Genomic DNA, 17,611 nt, shown 5'->3' on the forward strand with positions numbered 1-17,611 from the left:
TTTACCAAATTTGATGTTATGCAGCTTAAAGACAACTTAAATTTAGTAGAAAATTGCAGTACCATAATGTCCATGCTGTTTTGCTGTCCTTTTGGTTTAATCAATAGCATGTATTGTGTTCAGTTAAAAAAAAAAAAATCGCTCAAAAGGTTTTCACAACAGTATCTTTAAATTTAGCATCATGAAACATTAGCCTATTGTATGACCTCGCTAAATTCACTAAGCTGTTATGCTTGCTAACATTTCCTGATTTACAGTATGTTATGTCTATTATTTATTAGATTGTTTTAATTTGATTTATTATTTTGTTAATGCTTCACAGTTGTGTTCATTTAATTTTAAATTTTTCAGTTTAAGATAAATTATGTGTTGCCAAAAGTTATTGTGTTGCTGTATATTAACCAACTTCATGCATTAGCTAACATCCAGCTTTATAAACCATCCTTCAAACATTACACAAATATTGGTTCTGAGTAGCCAGCTGAATTGCATGTCCAGGCCATTGTGCTTGAACATTTGTTGGATAAGCACACAAGTACGTAGAAAATACTACATGAGTGGCTGTTCAATACCATTTATTTTACAATGGTTTTTTTTTTTTTAATTTTTATAAAGGATACATTTTTAAACAATGAGTTGTAAGATAAATTGTATGTAACAGACACAAATGTAATATTCTATTTCTAACATATCCTAAAAAACCAAACCCCACAGGTTCAAAATAAATTTAAATATCTTTTCCAACCAAAACCTATTTACAGCCCTAGCACACAGAGAAATTAGTTTCTAGTTAATTTACCTGTAATATGTAAGAGCAATCAATTTCAGTTGTGCTTTTTTTATTGGATGGTATGACAGTGGTGACCTGGTTATTACCTAGGAGAAGCCAACCATATGTCTTTAAATTGTCATCTCACATATGTGTGTGTTATTAGTATGTGTTACCAAACAATGAATAATGTTCTCACAAATGGGTGTGTAAGAAATTGTGTTATTTTTGTAAATAACAGTCAGATTTGGGTGTATGTACTTATGAAATAAGTGGGGCAGGATGTAGCCAAGTAGTAAAGCTTGATGCTTGGTCGATGTGGGATCAATTCCCTTAGGTAGGCCCATTGGGCTATTTCATATTTTGCCAGTGCTCCACAACTGGTGTAACACAGGCTATGGTATGTTTGTGAGATGCTGCATATAATAGATCCTATGCTGCTAATTGGAAAGAGTAGCCCTTTGTGTGGCAACAGTGGGTTTCCTCTCTTATTGTCTGTATGGTTCTTAACCGATACAATATATAGCCATAATTAAACATGAGTGCGTTATTAAGACGTTAAATAAAGCATTTCTTCCTTTCGAAAAAAAAGAAGTTTTGTTGATCTGCAGATTATATTAATAAATTAAAGGAAATAATCAGACGTCTTCTCTGTCAAAAGAAAAACATATCTATTGGTCACCATTGTGTTATTGCTTGTACCTCTCCTGCTAATGTATTCTAAACAGAGGTAATGAAACGTTAATAAATTCAATATTTGATTGTGACAGGTTACATCTTCTGTTTATAAGCATACAGGTACACCATTTCTGGAAAAGACTACAGTTAGGTTACAGGTGTAAAAATATTTAATGTTTCTGGAAAAGACAATTAATCTAGGTATAAAATATTCGTAAATGAATTACAGCTAAGAACCTTGTCTTCGCATAATACAACAGTATGCATAAAGACCACTAATTTAGATTAATAATGTTTATTTTAAACTTTTAATGTTGTATTCTTTTGTTTAATTTTCAGCTAACATTTTGTTTAGTGCAATGCAAGTTTCAGGGATTTAATTGCTTCACATTTATAAAATGTTAAACATTATATTTTCAAATTGATTTGATAGCAACTGTAATCAATATTTTAAAACAAAATGTTCTCTGATTTTCATTTACACCAAAGAATGTTTTAGTTTATTGATGTTCATGTATAGTGAGATTACAATGTGACAAATGTTTAGTAATTGCTTTTTGTCTGTTGTACATTTCCTGATCTAATGAATAGAGCATGATTTAATAAATAGAAGTTTTTATACATGTCATGATTAATAAATAAAACTTCTTGTACAAGTCGTGATTAATAAACTGAACTTCTTATACATGTCACAATTTAATATATATAATTTATACATTAATGTTGTAATTTAATCAATAGAACTTGTTGAATTTGTCATGATTTAATAAATAGTACTTTTTGTGCTTTAATGATTTATTACATAGGACTTCTTGAACTTGTCATGATTTGATAAATAGAACTACTTGTACATGTCCTGATTTAAGAAATATAATTTTTACATGAATGTGATGATTTAATTAAATAACTTCTTGTACATAGCATTCTTTGGTAAGTAGAACATGTACATGACCAGATTTTACAAACAGAACTTGTACAAGTCATTATTTTACAAACAATAGCATTTAGATACCTTATGGTTTCATTAATGGAATTAGTTGTTATGATTTTGTATATAAAACTTACTATGCACGTCATGTTTTCATATTTTTAGAGTATGAACCCAACCTTGTTACAGAATGTTCCAACCATGCTCCCGTCAGAAGGTCTGGTTGATGATGTCATTGTTATGGATGCTATTGCTGTTCAGAGTGCTGATGGTGAAAGTCTCACTCTCCAGGATAAGGTGAGAGTGTTTCAGAAATGATGAAAATTAATTTTAAGAGCTTGAAAAAACACATACAGGACATTCTGCTGACTTGCTATAAGCAGATTAATTAATACTTTAAATCAACCATCCATTAATCCATGTGTTTTATATTTCTTTTTAATTGTAACAGGGCTTGGCCAACATAATGTATAAAAAAAACATTAACGGGGGGGGGGGGGGGCTAAGACGGGAGGATTAAAAAAGAACCAGAACAAAGGGATATCATATAGGGTCTTCTCCCAGCTGAATAAAATAATGTTTCAGACCTAGCCATGAAAATAACTGACGATAGTGATTAATTGTTTCCCAAATTTATCATATTGAGCACACTTAGTTGTTTTTTATCTTTTAAATTCAGATGCTAAGAGGAGCTAAAAATTACTCTCCTTGAAGTAGTGTTAGGGGAGTGTGAGTGATAGCTCCCTTTAAATGGCAAAGTCTGGTACTTTTGAACTAAAAAGGGTTCTTTTTCATATTTTTATAGTCTGCCCCTCCTACCCTCCCCATTAGTTATAGCTCTGAAATGAGCAGCATTCCATGATCATTGATGCATAATTTGGTGGTTACATTCCTTTAAGGTAACCCTGGTTGATGGAGTTGAAGTTTGGCTGAGCAAATTGCGAGATTCTGTTGGCAAAACTCTTCATGATATGAATATCAGTGTCATCCAAGACTGCATAAACGGGGTTCCAATGGATGAATTTGCTGCAAAGGTATTGGGGTTTTAAAATTTCTGTTACCGTAATTCTCTTGACAGGCTTCCAGCCAAAATATAATTTGAGGGTACACAGATCATTGTGTTTCCATTAGGTGGTTATGTGTTTAATTTTTTTTTTTATAAACTGGACACTGCATTTCATGTACTGTGACAAATTTTAAACAGCAGTTCTCTTACTATAATCTTTCTAAAAATTATAGCAATGCATCCATTAATTTCCAGTATTTTAAGGTACGTAATTTTACCATTCGTACCCTCTGGCAGAAACTATATTTCATTTATTAAATTAGCTTTTATTGAGATATCATTTGTATTCCAAGCATTATTTATTTATATAAGAAATAAATCAAAATAATTTCAACTGAGCATTTTATGTGAATTTTACATTGTTTTATATTATTTTAGTATCCAGCACAAGTTTGCCGAATGGGCATGTTGTTTTTCTGGACAAGAGAGTGTGAGGTAGGGATAACAGAAGTCAAGTATGACAGAAAAGCACTGCAGATGACACTGAGGAAACACATTACAACAACTAACAAACTGTCATCAGTGCTTACCAAAGGGGCATGGAAAACTATCGATGATCCAATGCTACCAATGCACAAAAACAGACTGGAATGTATGATTACAGTGAGTATTGTTCAGAAATGTGTTTTTGTTTTTTGCTACATGACTTTAGATATAGTCATTTTGGTAAGCAAGCTGCAATAAACTACAAATAGCTGACAGTCATAATACTTGTTTCGACACAGTGGTATAATGTTGTTCTTAGATGTGAATTGCAAAGATAACAAAATAATTAAATATATTGTTTAATTTTATCATGTTTAATATGAGTGTAGTACTTTAATTAAAAATTAACTGCATGGTTTAGTGGAAGTTATACAAGTGTAATAGATACATCAGCCTCCATCATTAAAATTCAGACCAAACACCCTCTTTGTAAGAGTTTACCAACTAAGCTGATAGGAAACTTCCCACTAGTTGCTGCCAGTAGGAGTACTTTATACTACTACTATTACTATTACACAAGTACTATCGTAAGGTAACACACAATGTGAGAAGAATATACCAATTTAAATTTATTTCCGACATTTTCCTTTTTTCAGCAATCATTGTACTTGCGAGACACTCTGGACATCATAGTTACCAGGAAACTGCGAGAAGTAACCGACTTTGAGTGGAGAAGAAGCATCAGGTGTTACTTGCAACCCGTAGGTCAGTAGTTAGCTGGACAAGATTGTACAAAGTTTCATTTTGAATGTTGAATGTAAAATGGAACAGACTCTTGTGAGTCAGACTTTCATTGTTGAGGTGTGCAAGCATTATGCAGTTTGTGCACCCATGTCAGTTTAATCTGACGGGTGCATAACATTTTTTATTATCCACATAGTTCAAGATATTCAGGGAAATATAATCAGTATGACCCATGTAATTTTGTGAAGCAACATCATAACTTAATGTGGCTTCCTCATTGTAAACGCTTATAAAAAATGAGGTCATTTCGGAAAATGACATCGTTTCGTTGTCTCTTTTTAGTTACGTTTCAAACTTTTAGACATGGTCCTAGCTTGTTATTCATAAAAATTATATTTTGGATAATGTGGAAAATAAAAAATGTATTACACTTGCATGTGAGTCGTACTGATTTTACGAAACTTATGTCAGGATTCAAGTATTACCCTTGCTTTTGCCCAGGTAATACAATAATCCTGACACTTATTTCGTAAAATCAGTATGACTCACAAGCTTGTATAATAATCTCTATCTCTTTAAAGAAACTGGCCTCAGTGGTGTAGTGGTTAAGCCATCAAAGTTAAGCCTGGTAGGTACTGGGTTTGCACCCTGATTCATAATATTGAAGAAACCACACATCTCTTGGGTTTTAAAGACAAAAAAATCCAAAAAGTGGAAATCGGGTGAGAAGCACTAGAAATTCAGTATGCTACTTTAAAGTTGATTATCGAAATTTTTAGCTTGTATAATGTAGCTAGACCATGTAACATTATTGCCTAGTTTCTGCTAATTAAAGATTCATTTATGGCTGAAAATGTTTTGTAACAAAACTGATACAAGCAGCATATCAACCTACCAAGGCAGTTACACTTATTTAGATGTGGCACCATACATTAAATCTACCTGTGTATCACATAGCATTTAAAAGATTTGAAGAATGTTTTATTAGCAATATTACTTTTTCTCAAAAACAATTGCAGTTGCAGTCTTGGTTTTAACCTCAACGGTGTAAGGTAACAGTATTTGAGAAAATAAACACTATCGCATATTACTACAAATCACAGGTGCAGTTGCTTTACTCCTACAATTTTGACCATACACCTCAAATATGACATGACACCTAAATCTGTCATATAACGCAAGGAAACAGTAAACAAGTGTATTGGAATGTCGGTAAATAAATATTCCTTTCCTTTTAATACATGCTTTTACTCATCCTTCTTTCAGAGGAAGAAGTGGAGCCTTTGATCTGGATTTTGGATACTTCCTATGAATATGGCAACGAGTTCTATGGCTCCAATGTCGGTGTGGCCATCACACCTGTGTCAGAGAGATGTTTCTTGACAATGTCTCAGGCTCTTTCTCAGTGTCAAGGCACCTGCTTCATCGGGCCTACAAATGTCGGCAAGACTGAGAACATCAAGGTAAATAATGAATTGATGGCAAAATATCCATCAGGTTCTTTTGAAGATGTGGTTATAGATTTGCACTAGTTGTGATAAAGTGTTTAGGAAGGGTAAAGCATTGCTGTATATCCTTCTGGTTCATTGAATTTTTTTTATTATTTTTTTTTTTTTTTAGTTTTTCAGGACATGACGGCTGATTTACTTTTTTCATGGTAGTGAATGATGTAGTATTTAGCATTATACTTTGTTTATTTCATATCAGACATTGGTTTATCCATCAGTCCAGTATCCACAATTATTTAATTACATCTGTTTTGTCTGTTGATCTGTTCATCCGTCCTGTCCATCCCATCTATCCATCCGTCTGTCAGTCTGTCCATCCATCCATCCATCCATCCATCCAACATCCAACCATCTATCCATTAATCCATGTGTTTTATATTTCGTTTTAATTGTAACAGGGCTTGGCCAACATTCTTGGTAACTTCATCGGCATGTTCCAGTGTTCTGCATTCTTTGATCCAGTGAGCATTGGCAAGATAGTACAGGGAATGGCAATGGTACGTATATTTGATATTTGTCAGTAACAAAATCTTTTATTACATTCACATTTGCATCTCTGTACAAAACAAAGAGTCCAAAGGATGTTTTGACAAGATCATGATGGCATGTTCCCATAAATCAGTCTGGTGCCAATTGTTTCATCTATATAGAGAATAACTAGTACGGTTATGCTGTTTGTTACAGGATGGATGCTGGGGTTGCTTTGATGAGTCTCACAATCTGAACAGAGAAGCAATGGCCGTCCTCTTGGACCACGTACAGTGTATTCTGTCAGCCCTCAAGTGCAAACAAGGATTCATGTCACTGCTGGATGGACAGGAGGTAGGGGAGATTAGAGCCAACTGATTTCTTAGACTATTTGTGATAATAAAATTGCCTTTAAATAAGTTTGTTTTAGTATTAGCATATTTAGGAGCCATTCAAATTGCATCAGTGTTTTATTTTTTTTATTTAAAAAAAAAAAGAAGTTTTTATTTGAGTACATTTCCAGATATATTAGTGGATGAGTCAACTTAAATAATCTAAAATTAAAATTTACAAGAAGTGAACATAGTCATAAATGTACCTTTCATTCCTGATGGTGATTTTGCAAACGATATACACATTAACACATTGTTATAATGACCGACTATTATTATGATTGTCAACAAATTGTCAGTGGCTCTGTGTTGAAGTCACCAATCGTAAGGTGTTAGATGCTAGATTCACATCCCAGTACTAGCTCCCAACTGGTCTTGGTGCTGTCATAGTTAAGCCATCGGATATAAGGCTGGTGGGTACAGTGTTCACAGCCCGGTACCGGCTCCCACCCAGAACAAGTTTTAACGACTCAATGGGTAGGTGTTAGACCACTACACACTCTTCTCTCTCACTAACCACTAACAAATAACAACTAACCCACTGTCGAACGCGTGAAATCGGTTATTTATACAGTAATCGAGGAGTATGCTTTACTTCCCTATGATAGAAATTACCTGTTGTCTGCAGACCCACATCTTATATCCTTTATGATAAGTGACCATCTATTTCTGGAAATCCTCCTTACAAAAATAAGGGGCATGTCAATCAGTTTTAGTGCAGCTCTTAAAAAGGAAAAGGAATTAAAAAGAAAACAACTGGAAAATCGAATTAATTTTTTAATTGAGTTAGTGGATAAAAATCCTGAATCAAAGATATTTGTTGAATGGTTGGAAGAAAAGAAAAAACAGTAGGAATTAGATAGAAAAGAATATATGAAGGGTTTAATTTCGAGAAGCCGAGCTAGGTGGATAGAAGACGGAGAAAAGCCATCGAAATATTGAATATAACCCAACTTGTTTGACAGGATAGTAACATTATTATTGAACAAAATCAAATATTGGAAGAAGCCGGATCGTATTACTCGAAACTATATATGTCACAGGAAGAATATCTAATAGATATTGATTTAGATGAGGTTTTTAGAAATACAAATATTCCCAAAGTTGAAAATGTTAGCGAATATGTAGGTCAAATAACAGCAAGTGAGGCATTGTATGTATTAAAAAATATGAAAAATAATAAAACGCCGGGGCCAGATGGGTTCACAGTCGAATTTTTTTAATTCATTTGGCAGGACGTTGGAAAATATTTACTTCGAAGCATTAACTATTTGTTTAAAATTGGCGAGCTGTCAATAACTCAAAAACAAGGCATTATTACTTTGTTGCCAAAAGGAAATAAACCCCGTGATGTTCTAAAAAACTGGAGACCAATATCTTTACTAAATACCACTTATAAAATCATTCTGGCTGTATAGCCAATAGAATAAAACAATCTATAGATAAATTAATTCATGAAAATCAAAAGGGTTTCCTAGTAGGCAGGTGTGTAGCCGAAAATACCAGATTATTATATGACCTGATACATTACACTAGTGAAAATAATATTCCAGCACTCCTTTTGTTAGTAGATTTTGAGAAAGCTTTTGATTCAGTATCTTGGGGATTTATTAACAAAACCTTAATTTTTTTTAACTATGGCGAGGACATTATAAAATGGGTCAATATATTAAATAAGGACTGTATGTTAACTAATTCAAAATGGTGTTTTTACTAAAAAAAAAAAATCCAGTAGGGAGGGGATGAAGACAGGGGGATCCAATAGCACCATATCTTTTTATATTGTGCGCTGAGATCATGGGAAATTTGTTTAGAAAGGAGGAGTCAATTAAAGGAATAGTAATAGAAAAAAGAGAATATGCAGTATGCAGACGATACAGCTATAACACTTGATGGGACAGAAGCTTCACTAAGGAACACATTAAATTTAATAGATAAATTTTCTAAATTCTCAGGATTGAAACCAAATATTGAAAAAACTATTGCTATTTGGATCGGATCAAATTCAAATAATACTCATAATCTATGTAAAGATAAAATCTTAAAATGGTCACAAAAGAACTTTAACTTCTTGGGAATTAAATTTAGTGTCCAGTTAAATCAAACTGTACAATTAAATTATACTGACAAAATTGAAGAGATTTCAAAGTTACTGAATACCTGGTCTAAACGTCATCTTACTATGCTGGGTAGAATTACCATTGTCAAATCCTTGGCTCTATCTAAACTTGTTCACCTTATTTTCAGTATCCCCAAACCAGATAATGGCATAATAAAAACAATCAACAAGATGTTTTATTCATATAATTGGAAGAGTTCCATAGATAGAATTTCTTGGAATTCGCTAATGCAGGATATAGAAAATGGTGGTTTAAAAATGGTAAAGTTAGAATATTTTATGAATTCCTTAAAATTAACATGGATTAGAAGAGCAATAAATGGACATGATTCATTATGGTATCATATCCTTAGATGTTACCTCCCAAACAAAAATATTTTATTTACTAATATAGGAGATGATTACCATAAACGGTGTGGGGAAAAAATTACAAATATGTTCTGGAAACCGGTATTCAATATACTAGTATTATTCAAAAAAAAAGTGGAACTTAATGAAAATGATGTAAGTTCTGAACCACTGTGGTTTAACTCCCTAATTAAAATTGGTAACAAAACTGTTTATTACCAGAATTGGAATATAATAGGTATAACAAACATACATGATATGTTTGACCCAGATGGCAACTTAGTTAAATATGATGGATTTTGTGAATTTTATGGTTTTCATCCACCATTTACTACATTTGAAGGGCTAAAGGCTGCAATATTATATACATGGCCATTTTTATCCACCAAACCACTTTCAGCTGACTTTCTATTTTGGCCAAAGTATATAAATACCATAATACAAAACAAACCGAGGTCAAAACATATATATAACACCTATATAAAGTCGTCTTTTTCTCCACCCAAAAATATATCAAAATGGGAAAGAGAATTAAATTTTGAACAAGAATACAATTGGTGGAAAAGTATCAACAGCAATGTGTTCAGTATATCTAAGGATACCAAATTAAGATGGTTCCAATATAGAATAATCCAAAGAATTCTCCCTACAAACAAGTTTCTCTATAATATTAAAGTGATAAGCAGCCCAAATTGTAGCTTCTGTAATGTGTCTATTGAAATGTATACGCATTTATTTTTTTATTGTGTACACATCCAAAATTTAATTAAACAAATCGAGCAATGGATAAAAGAATTGGCAGACATTATAGTTAGCTTCTCTCATACCAGTTTTCTTCTTGGCCACTCAAAGAACAATATCATAATTGACATTATTGCTCTTTTGACAAAGCAATTTATATATAGTTCAAAATTTCTGAAGAAATCATTAGATATTAAAATATTAAAAATTCATATACATTCTCATTATATACTAGAAAAAAATATGTATTCCAATAAAATCAAATATAATGAATTTATAAAAAAATGGAGTGTATACCATAAGTTGTTTGAATAAATATCTCTAGGTCATCCACCACTGACAGTATCTTAAGTATTTATTACCATATATACATGTATAAAAAAAATTGAGTGTTTAGTACTGAGTGAGGTTCAATGATGTGTTGGCAAGAGGTTTGTTGTTTTATTTCATAGTATATTAATTTTGATCTGTGTATGTATGTATAAAAAAATATATATACTGTGTGAAAATGTGACCAGAAATGAAAATAAAATATTCAAATAAAAAAACAAAACAAAAAACCCCACTGTCCTGGACAGATAGCCAAGATAGCTGAGGTGTGTGCCCAGGACAGTATGCTTGAACCTTAATTGGATATAAGCATGAAAATAAGTTGAAAGGAAATGAAATTAACTAGCTCCCATCCAGTTAGTTTTAATGACTCGGTGGAGAGGTGTATGGCCACTACACGAACTTCGTTTTTGCAAACAACTGACTATAAACCCCTATCCTGGACAGACATCCTAGATAGCTGAGGTGTGTGTCTAGGACAGTATGTTTCAGTCTTAATTGGATAAAAAATATAATACTAAAGTTAATATGAATGAATGAATGAATGAATGAATGAATGAATGAATGAACGAATGAACATATCACATTTAGGTTGTACATATACTATTTCTTTGTGACGGTAGATCCCAGTTCGAAAGACAGTCGGCATATTCATGACAGCAGACTCCTTGGCTGGGCCACCATCACCATCAGCTGCAATGCCCATCAATGTGGGGGAGTCATTCAGGATGGTCACACTGATGAAGCCAGACTTCTCACAGATCCTGAAAGCCAAGTGTGCGGCACTCGGCTTCCGATCTCCTGCAGTACTTTCATCTCGGCTCAAAGTCATGACAGAACTTGTCAAAGATCAGCTGTACGTAAATATTTGGTGTGGATCGCTGACATGGATTGATCCTAAAAACTAGTGTTGAGATTTATTTTAATTTTATCACCCTATCGACCTTTTGATTACACAATCAGTTTACAATCAGAATTATATGAACCTAAGAAGGATTTTGACTATAAGGACCATGTACCATTTGTCACGTTCACCAGGATCTAGACCCTGCAAATAACCAGTTTTACCTTTAATAACTTTTATTTTTTTATATGTACACATAAAAACTCCAACTCAAACATATTTACATCAAGCCCACCATAGAAACTGGAAGATCAATTAAAGTAAAGAGATCCCACACAATCAATTATGGATTTGCATAATCGATCATCACGTCAGTAGAGCCAAATTAATCATTTTTTTTATTATAATCGATCATTGGAACATCACTACCTAAAACTTGTTACATATTAAGGATTATTAATCATGGTAATAAACTAAAATATGACAGTAAAACTTAGAGCCTTTAAATATTTATTTTAAAATGTTTTCTCTACGAACAAAGTTTGTTTTAAAAAAAAGTTTACTCATGTACGTATTAGTCAACCATATGTTTTTAGTTGATAAATGACCAGCTATTATCGGCAAGTTAGCTCTGTTGTACTATAGAAACCCATTCTTCCTTGTTTCAGACCTCAGCAGTTTCATCATCATTTTACCATTTCTGCACTCGTTGGTACCTTGAAGAGAGCCGCCCAGAAACGTAGATTAATCCGAGACGACAAAACCAGTGACCGACAGGAGAAGAAAGAGGACACTTCCCGCTCAAACAGTCAGGCTTCGGAGGCAACATCATCACGGCCAGCTGCTGCAGCTATGGCTGGTATGTCTGACATGTCGGGCAGTATCACTAGTAGTGGTCGAACTTGTACATGCATCTGTTTAACAGTCTCTAGCCAGTGCATCACGACTGGTACATCAAAGGCTGTGGTATGTGCTATCCTGTCTATGGGATGGTGCATATAAAAGATCCATTGCTGCTAATCGAAAAGAGTAGCTCATGAAGTGGCGACAGCGGGTTTCCTCCCTCAATATCTATGTGGTCCATAACCATATGTCTGACGCCATATAACCGTAAATAAAATGTGTTGAGTGCGTGGTTAACTAAACCATTTCCTTCCTTCCTGTTTAACCTTTAGACTACTGGATTCATGTTTTAAAGAAAAAATATGTTGAAGGGGAAGAAGTTACACATTTTAATCATATATTTTCACTTTAAAAGTTTATAAATACATAAAATAATGTTCACATGTAAAAGGATAAGTAATATTTATGTGGATTTTTCTAATAGTCAATATAAAGTTTGTACATTTAAAATGTTGATAATTGTGAATGGTCCCTAACAGTCCATGTGATCATCCTATATTGTTCAGTCAGAATTCATTATTTGCAGCAACATCCTCGAAGATTGGACTGTCAGCACAAAGGAAACCAGGAACTCCAAATCCCCTGTCAGCCGCAGTAAAACAGGAACATGCTCTGGTGTGCCAAACTCTGGAGGAGATTATTGGCCCCAGACTGACAGCCAAGGTGAACAAACACTCAAATACAATTTAGGGATTACGCCCTATTTGCTTTCAAATAGCTCTTCAACCTATGTGACAATAACTTATTATGAAGTCCATCTCATTTATTAAACAGTTACTTACTTACTTATTTACTAAATATTTACTTCTTTGTTTGTTGTTCGAGTAAATCATTGGTGCATAAAAAATATTTTTAACATTGAAGCTGAAGCTATGGATAATGAAATATTTTTAACAAACTTTTGAACAAAAGATTTGGTTTGTTTCACTAGTGTATATTGTTGCTAAATATCGGATCATTTTATCATTGTTCAAGAAGAATAGTTCATCAAGTACGATTTAAACTAACACAAAATCTGAAAAAGAACAGATTAGGACACACTCACACAAAAGCAGAAATTCTGAAGACTGTTTTAAATCCCGTCAATGCTGGCTCACGCTTTCATTTATATTACCTTTTGTAAGAGCCGTATACAGTTTTGATTGTATTTTGTAGCTCACAAAATTCTTTTTCATTTCATTCAGTCCATGGGTTTGTTTAAGACGATCTTGAAGGACTGTTTCAGTGGCCTTCCTGAGCCACCCTCAGTTCAGAACATCACATCAGCCAAATCACGAGGCATCGAGATGGAGACTCTTCTAGAGAACAAGGCTCAAGATGTTGGTTTGGTGCCCAGCAAGCCATTCATCAGCAAGTGTTTGCAGCTGCATAACCTCTACCAGGCTTACCATGGTAAGTCAGTTGGAAGATCTCTTTTATCACCATTGTTTTAGGCATCTCCGTTGTATATTTTTGTATAAATATGAAATGTGTGTGCTTGTTATTGGTCATGGTTCTCAGCAATTTATTGTATGTGTTATTATTTGGAAAATTACGATAGATCTAAAATTCTTTATCTGTAATAAACATAGAAATGGTGAATGTAAAAGTGATAGGGAAATTTCAAGTTGAAACATATGAATCTTGGGTGGGCTAAAATCTATTAGTAGAGCTCCAAAGTGTCTGGACTAAATCTCTAAATTAAAAAGTTTATGGGGTATTGAAGGTGTGCGACACAAATGGCCACAAGAGTCGGGCACCTGGTAGGGTTTGAGAGTTAAAAACTAAGATATGGCTTGATTAACAAACGAAGTGGAAAGCTTGGATGTGCTGTCAAAGGAAAGATCAGACATAAAGCAGATATCTTTTTGTTTTTATTTTGTGTTTTGTTTTGAGGTGGAGGTTTTTGTGTTGTTTAGATGTTGTTGGAGATGGAAGACAAAGGTGGATTTCAAAGGAGAGAAAGCCAGCAGCCAGAGAGAAAAGAATACAAATAATAATTTTAATTTTGTTTTTATTTCTGTTCTAGGAATAATAGTGGCGGGTCCCCCTGGCAGTGGTAAGACGTCTGTGATAGAGACTCTGGTGGAGTCGCTGTGTACGTCTCCACGGGGAATGTCCCGCAGCTCCATGTCCAGCAAGACCTCCACGCAGACCGAGATCATCCACAAACTGCTCAAGATCAACCCCATGGTGGTTGACGACTCCGACCTGATGTTCGGCTACATCAATCAGAACCACGACTGGGTGGATGGCATATTCACCACTGCGTGCAGGAAAGCCAATAGGGTGACTTGCTTACACTCATTATCTCTGCCATTAGTGACAGCAATAGATAGATACATTTAGTGCATGTTAACATTAGTGATGTGTCATATCGATGATATATTATGATTTGAAAGGTTTAAAAATATATATATTATGTTACACTGTACCATTTTTTGATACACTTTGTAATTTTCATTCATGTCCATTGTCAATCAGAAATGCTAATCTCTTACCTTTCAGTTGGTTCTCTAAACTTTCCTGCCTATAGTATGGCAAACTCTGGATATGATGGCATTTTTATTCATTTTTATACAAAGCTGTCTCTCTGGAACATCATTAAAATAATATAATTATAAACTTTTCGTTGTTATATGATTTACTCTATTCTGATTGGATGACGTCACTAAAAATTGAATGTTAATCTCAATAAACCTAAAAAATGTACATCATTACATCAAATGGGACAGCATTACATAAGACAGGTCATGGAATGGTCATTAGAAACTGATTTATGGGTATTTTTAACAAGATAAGTTGTGTTGTTATTAATAATAAGAATTGTTTGTAATTTTTCATGAATCTATAACTTTTATACAATTTGTGACCATTATACATAAAAACTTCACAAAACGTGTGACAAACAGTGCTTATATATATTCACATTATTTGAATATTAGCATATGTTTAATAGCCAGTGTTGTTTAATTTCCAGAATATCAGTGTCACATGGCTCTGTCTTGATGGTCCACTTAATGCTGGGTGGGCAGACAATTTTAACAGCATTCTTTCAGGAGACAAGGTGAGTTGCTTTTATTTCCAGCTAACACTTCTATATTGTCTGCATATACAATATGTCTCGGCATTCAAAAGGTATTTCTTTTCCTCTTCACCTGTCCTCAAACAAATGCATATTCCCCTACGGATAGTGTAGGAAGGTATTCCACACAATAAATTCTCAGGTAAATCAAGAGAAAAGGACAGATGGCTCAGATTAAGACAGAGCAAAAAGGAAAGATTTCTGAATCACACAAGCAAAGGAAAAAGAAGGAAGTTACAGTCACATGACCGAAACAGGAAGGAGGTTACAGTAAAAGAATTTTAGGCCATCCCATAGGCTGTTGGGATGTTTGAACCAGACTACCATCTGTCGGGAAATATGCATTTGCTTGAGGACAGGTGAAGTATCTAAAAACGAGAAAACACATTCAAGTTTTCTCCAGTTTTTATTAGAACGGAACTAGAGATATGTTACTTCTTCCAGGAATGTGTAATGCAGATATATTCCATGACATAAGGCCATGTAGAATAGATTGATCTTACATGACGTGGCTGCATGCTATCTTATCGAGGGATGACTGCCAGAAATGGTTATAGCCACCTTTGTGAAAATGATACTAGTTCACCCCCCTTTTAATGTAGCTGAGGGGGGTGGGGTGGAAGAGGACATACATGTAGTAGGAGTGATACAAAACTATATAATTTTAAAAATAAATATAAAATTAATATTTATTAATATTTTATTAAACATTAAAACTTTTATTTTGGAAAATCTTGACTTTGGACATAGCTAGTTCTGGTAATTAGCTTTTGTTATATGATGTAATTCATGACTTTGTTGTAACATGTGAAGTATTAAATGATAAAAATATTATATATTTGTGCATATTATTTTATTTTTCTACTGTATACTATTACAAGGTGTGCATTTTTAAACTAAATATTTAACTATATATGCCTTTTAAAAAGAATAAGTAACAATAATTAAATGGTTTTAAAAAATATAAGCATGAAAAATTATTATGTGTACCGTATTTTGCGGAGTATAACCAGCTACTTTTTTTTTTCAAGTCCGAGGGAGCGGTTTATATAACGGTGTGGTTTGTATACAAATTTTATTATCAGTTTCACATAATGTATAAGCTGCTTCTGTTTGTATGATATTTTATTGTGTTTAGAAAGTTGAACTATCGTAATGTTGATCAACTGTTATACATTTTTAATTGTGTTACTTTTTGTTTTTCTGTTAGACACTTCATCTGAAGAATGGCGACAAACTGTTTTTGTCAGACAACATCATCTTATTGTTTGAGACGGATAATCTGACCACTGCTTCACCAGCTACTGTTGGCAGATCGGTAGGTAATTTAATCATTAGAGTAATCTGTGGCCTGAGACCAGCTCATGCATATCATTACAGCTAAATATGAATATCACCATACTAGTGTTGATCCCTAAGGCACAGTGGAATGCTGCTGCACCCAGTCTATTTTGTGGTCTACCCTGTACCTTTTGTGACCATCCTGCACCCCCTTCAGTGTATATTTGCTCCCTCTTATGTGTACCAACTGCCTGCAATAATCTACTTCTGCCTTAATTAATTTCTTCAAAACTTAAACTGGTTCATCAATTAACAATGTGTATCTAACTGACGATTGTATATTTTTTTTTATAAAATATCAACATGTACTGATAATCTTGGGATTTTAATTTTTAGGTTCACAAAATTATTTATCTCTTGTTTTGTAGATTGTATAATTATAGACTATTTTCTTTCTTTTTTCTTGTAACATCTAAAAAATAGGTAACCTTGCTGTTTTCCTTTAACCCTAATGTTAATATATTTTTCATTTCTTTCTTTTTTTCAATCTAGGGGATCCTGTACTTGGACAAAGATGTTGTTGGATGGAAACCAATTGCAAAGGCTTGGCTAGAGAACAGAACACACCAAGAAGTGCATGTAAGTTTTTATATAATTAGTTTCCAAATCTTTGTTATTATTCTCTGTGTTTATTATTCTAATATGTACACTTTACAGCATGACCCATCGTGCCAAAATAGTTGAATAATTGCTTGCATGCCTGCATGATGGTCATATTCATTTTGTATTTAAATGACCATCTAAATTGTGAACTGTACATGTTGCTACTCAGAGCAGTTCAAAGTGCAAAAGTTGATCTTTAGGGTCAGCCCCTGCAATTAAGAAAATGTCCATGGGGAAAAAACATGCCGTTAATTTGTGTTCTAATATAGTCCACAGCAAAAAATTAAACTCTTCAAGGCGTTGCCAATTGCCATGGGCGATTGCAAGGACTGACGGTGT

The 17,611-nt window shown here is 33.6% G+C and overlaps 1 protein-coding gene across 16 annotated transcripts in view; it reads left to right on the forward strand.

Moving 5' to 3' along the window:
- LOC121372756 (dynein gamma chain, flagellar outer arm-like) overlaps positions 1 to 17,611 on the forward strand; it is a 141,385-nt gene that overhangs the window by 43,235 nt on the left and 80,539 nt on the right. For all 16 annotated transcript variants that reach the window (XM_041499253.1, XM_041499256.1, XM_041499260.1 and 13 more), the window contains 15 exons: positions 2,541 to 2,672; positions 3,275 to 3,409; positions 3,820 to 4,044; positions 4,524 to 4,632; positions 5,878 to 6,074; positions 6,518 to 6,616; positions 6,804 to 6,941; positions 11,141 to 11,373; positions 12,030 to 12,220; positions 12,791 to 12,927; positions 13,449 to 13,656; positions 14,273 to 14,532; positions 15,224 to 15,310; positions 16,539 to 16,646; positions 17,162 to 17,248. In XM_041499253.1, coding sequence (XP_041355187.1) covers positions 2,541 to 2,672; positions 3,275 to 3,409; positions 3,820 to 4,044; positions 4,524 to 4,632; positions 5,878 to 6,074; positions 6,518 to 6,616; positions 6,804 to 6,941; positions 11,141 to 11,373; positions 12,030 to 12,220; positions 12,791 to 12,927; positions 13,449 to 13,656; positions 14,273 to 14,532; positions 15,224 to 15,310; positions 16,539 to 16,646; positions 17,162 to 17,248 — 2,346 coding nt within the window. The remainder of the gene's footprint in view (positions 1 to 2,540; positions 2,673 to 3,274; positions 3,410 to 3,819; positions 4,045 to 4,523; positions 4,633 to 5,877; positions 6,075 to 6,517; positions 6,617 to 6,803; positions 6,942 to 11,140; positions 11,374 to 12,029; positions 12,221 to 12,790; positions 12,928 to 13,448; positions 13,657 to 14,272; positions 14,533 to 15,223; positions 15,311 to 16,538; positions 16,647 to 17,161; positions 17,249 to 17,611) is intronic.

The sequence above is a fragment of the Gigantopelta aegis genome, chromosome 4 (genome assembly GCF_016097555.1).
Source record: "Gigantopelta aegis isolate Gae_Host chromosome 4, Gae_host_genome, whole genome shotgun sequence".
Lineage (NCBI taxonomy): Eukaryota > Metazoa > Mollusca > Gastropoda > Neomphalida > Peltospiridae > Gigantopelta > Gigantopelta aegis.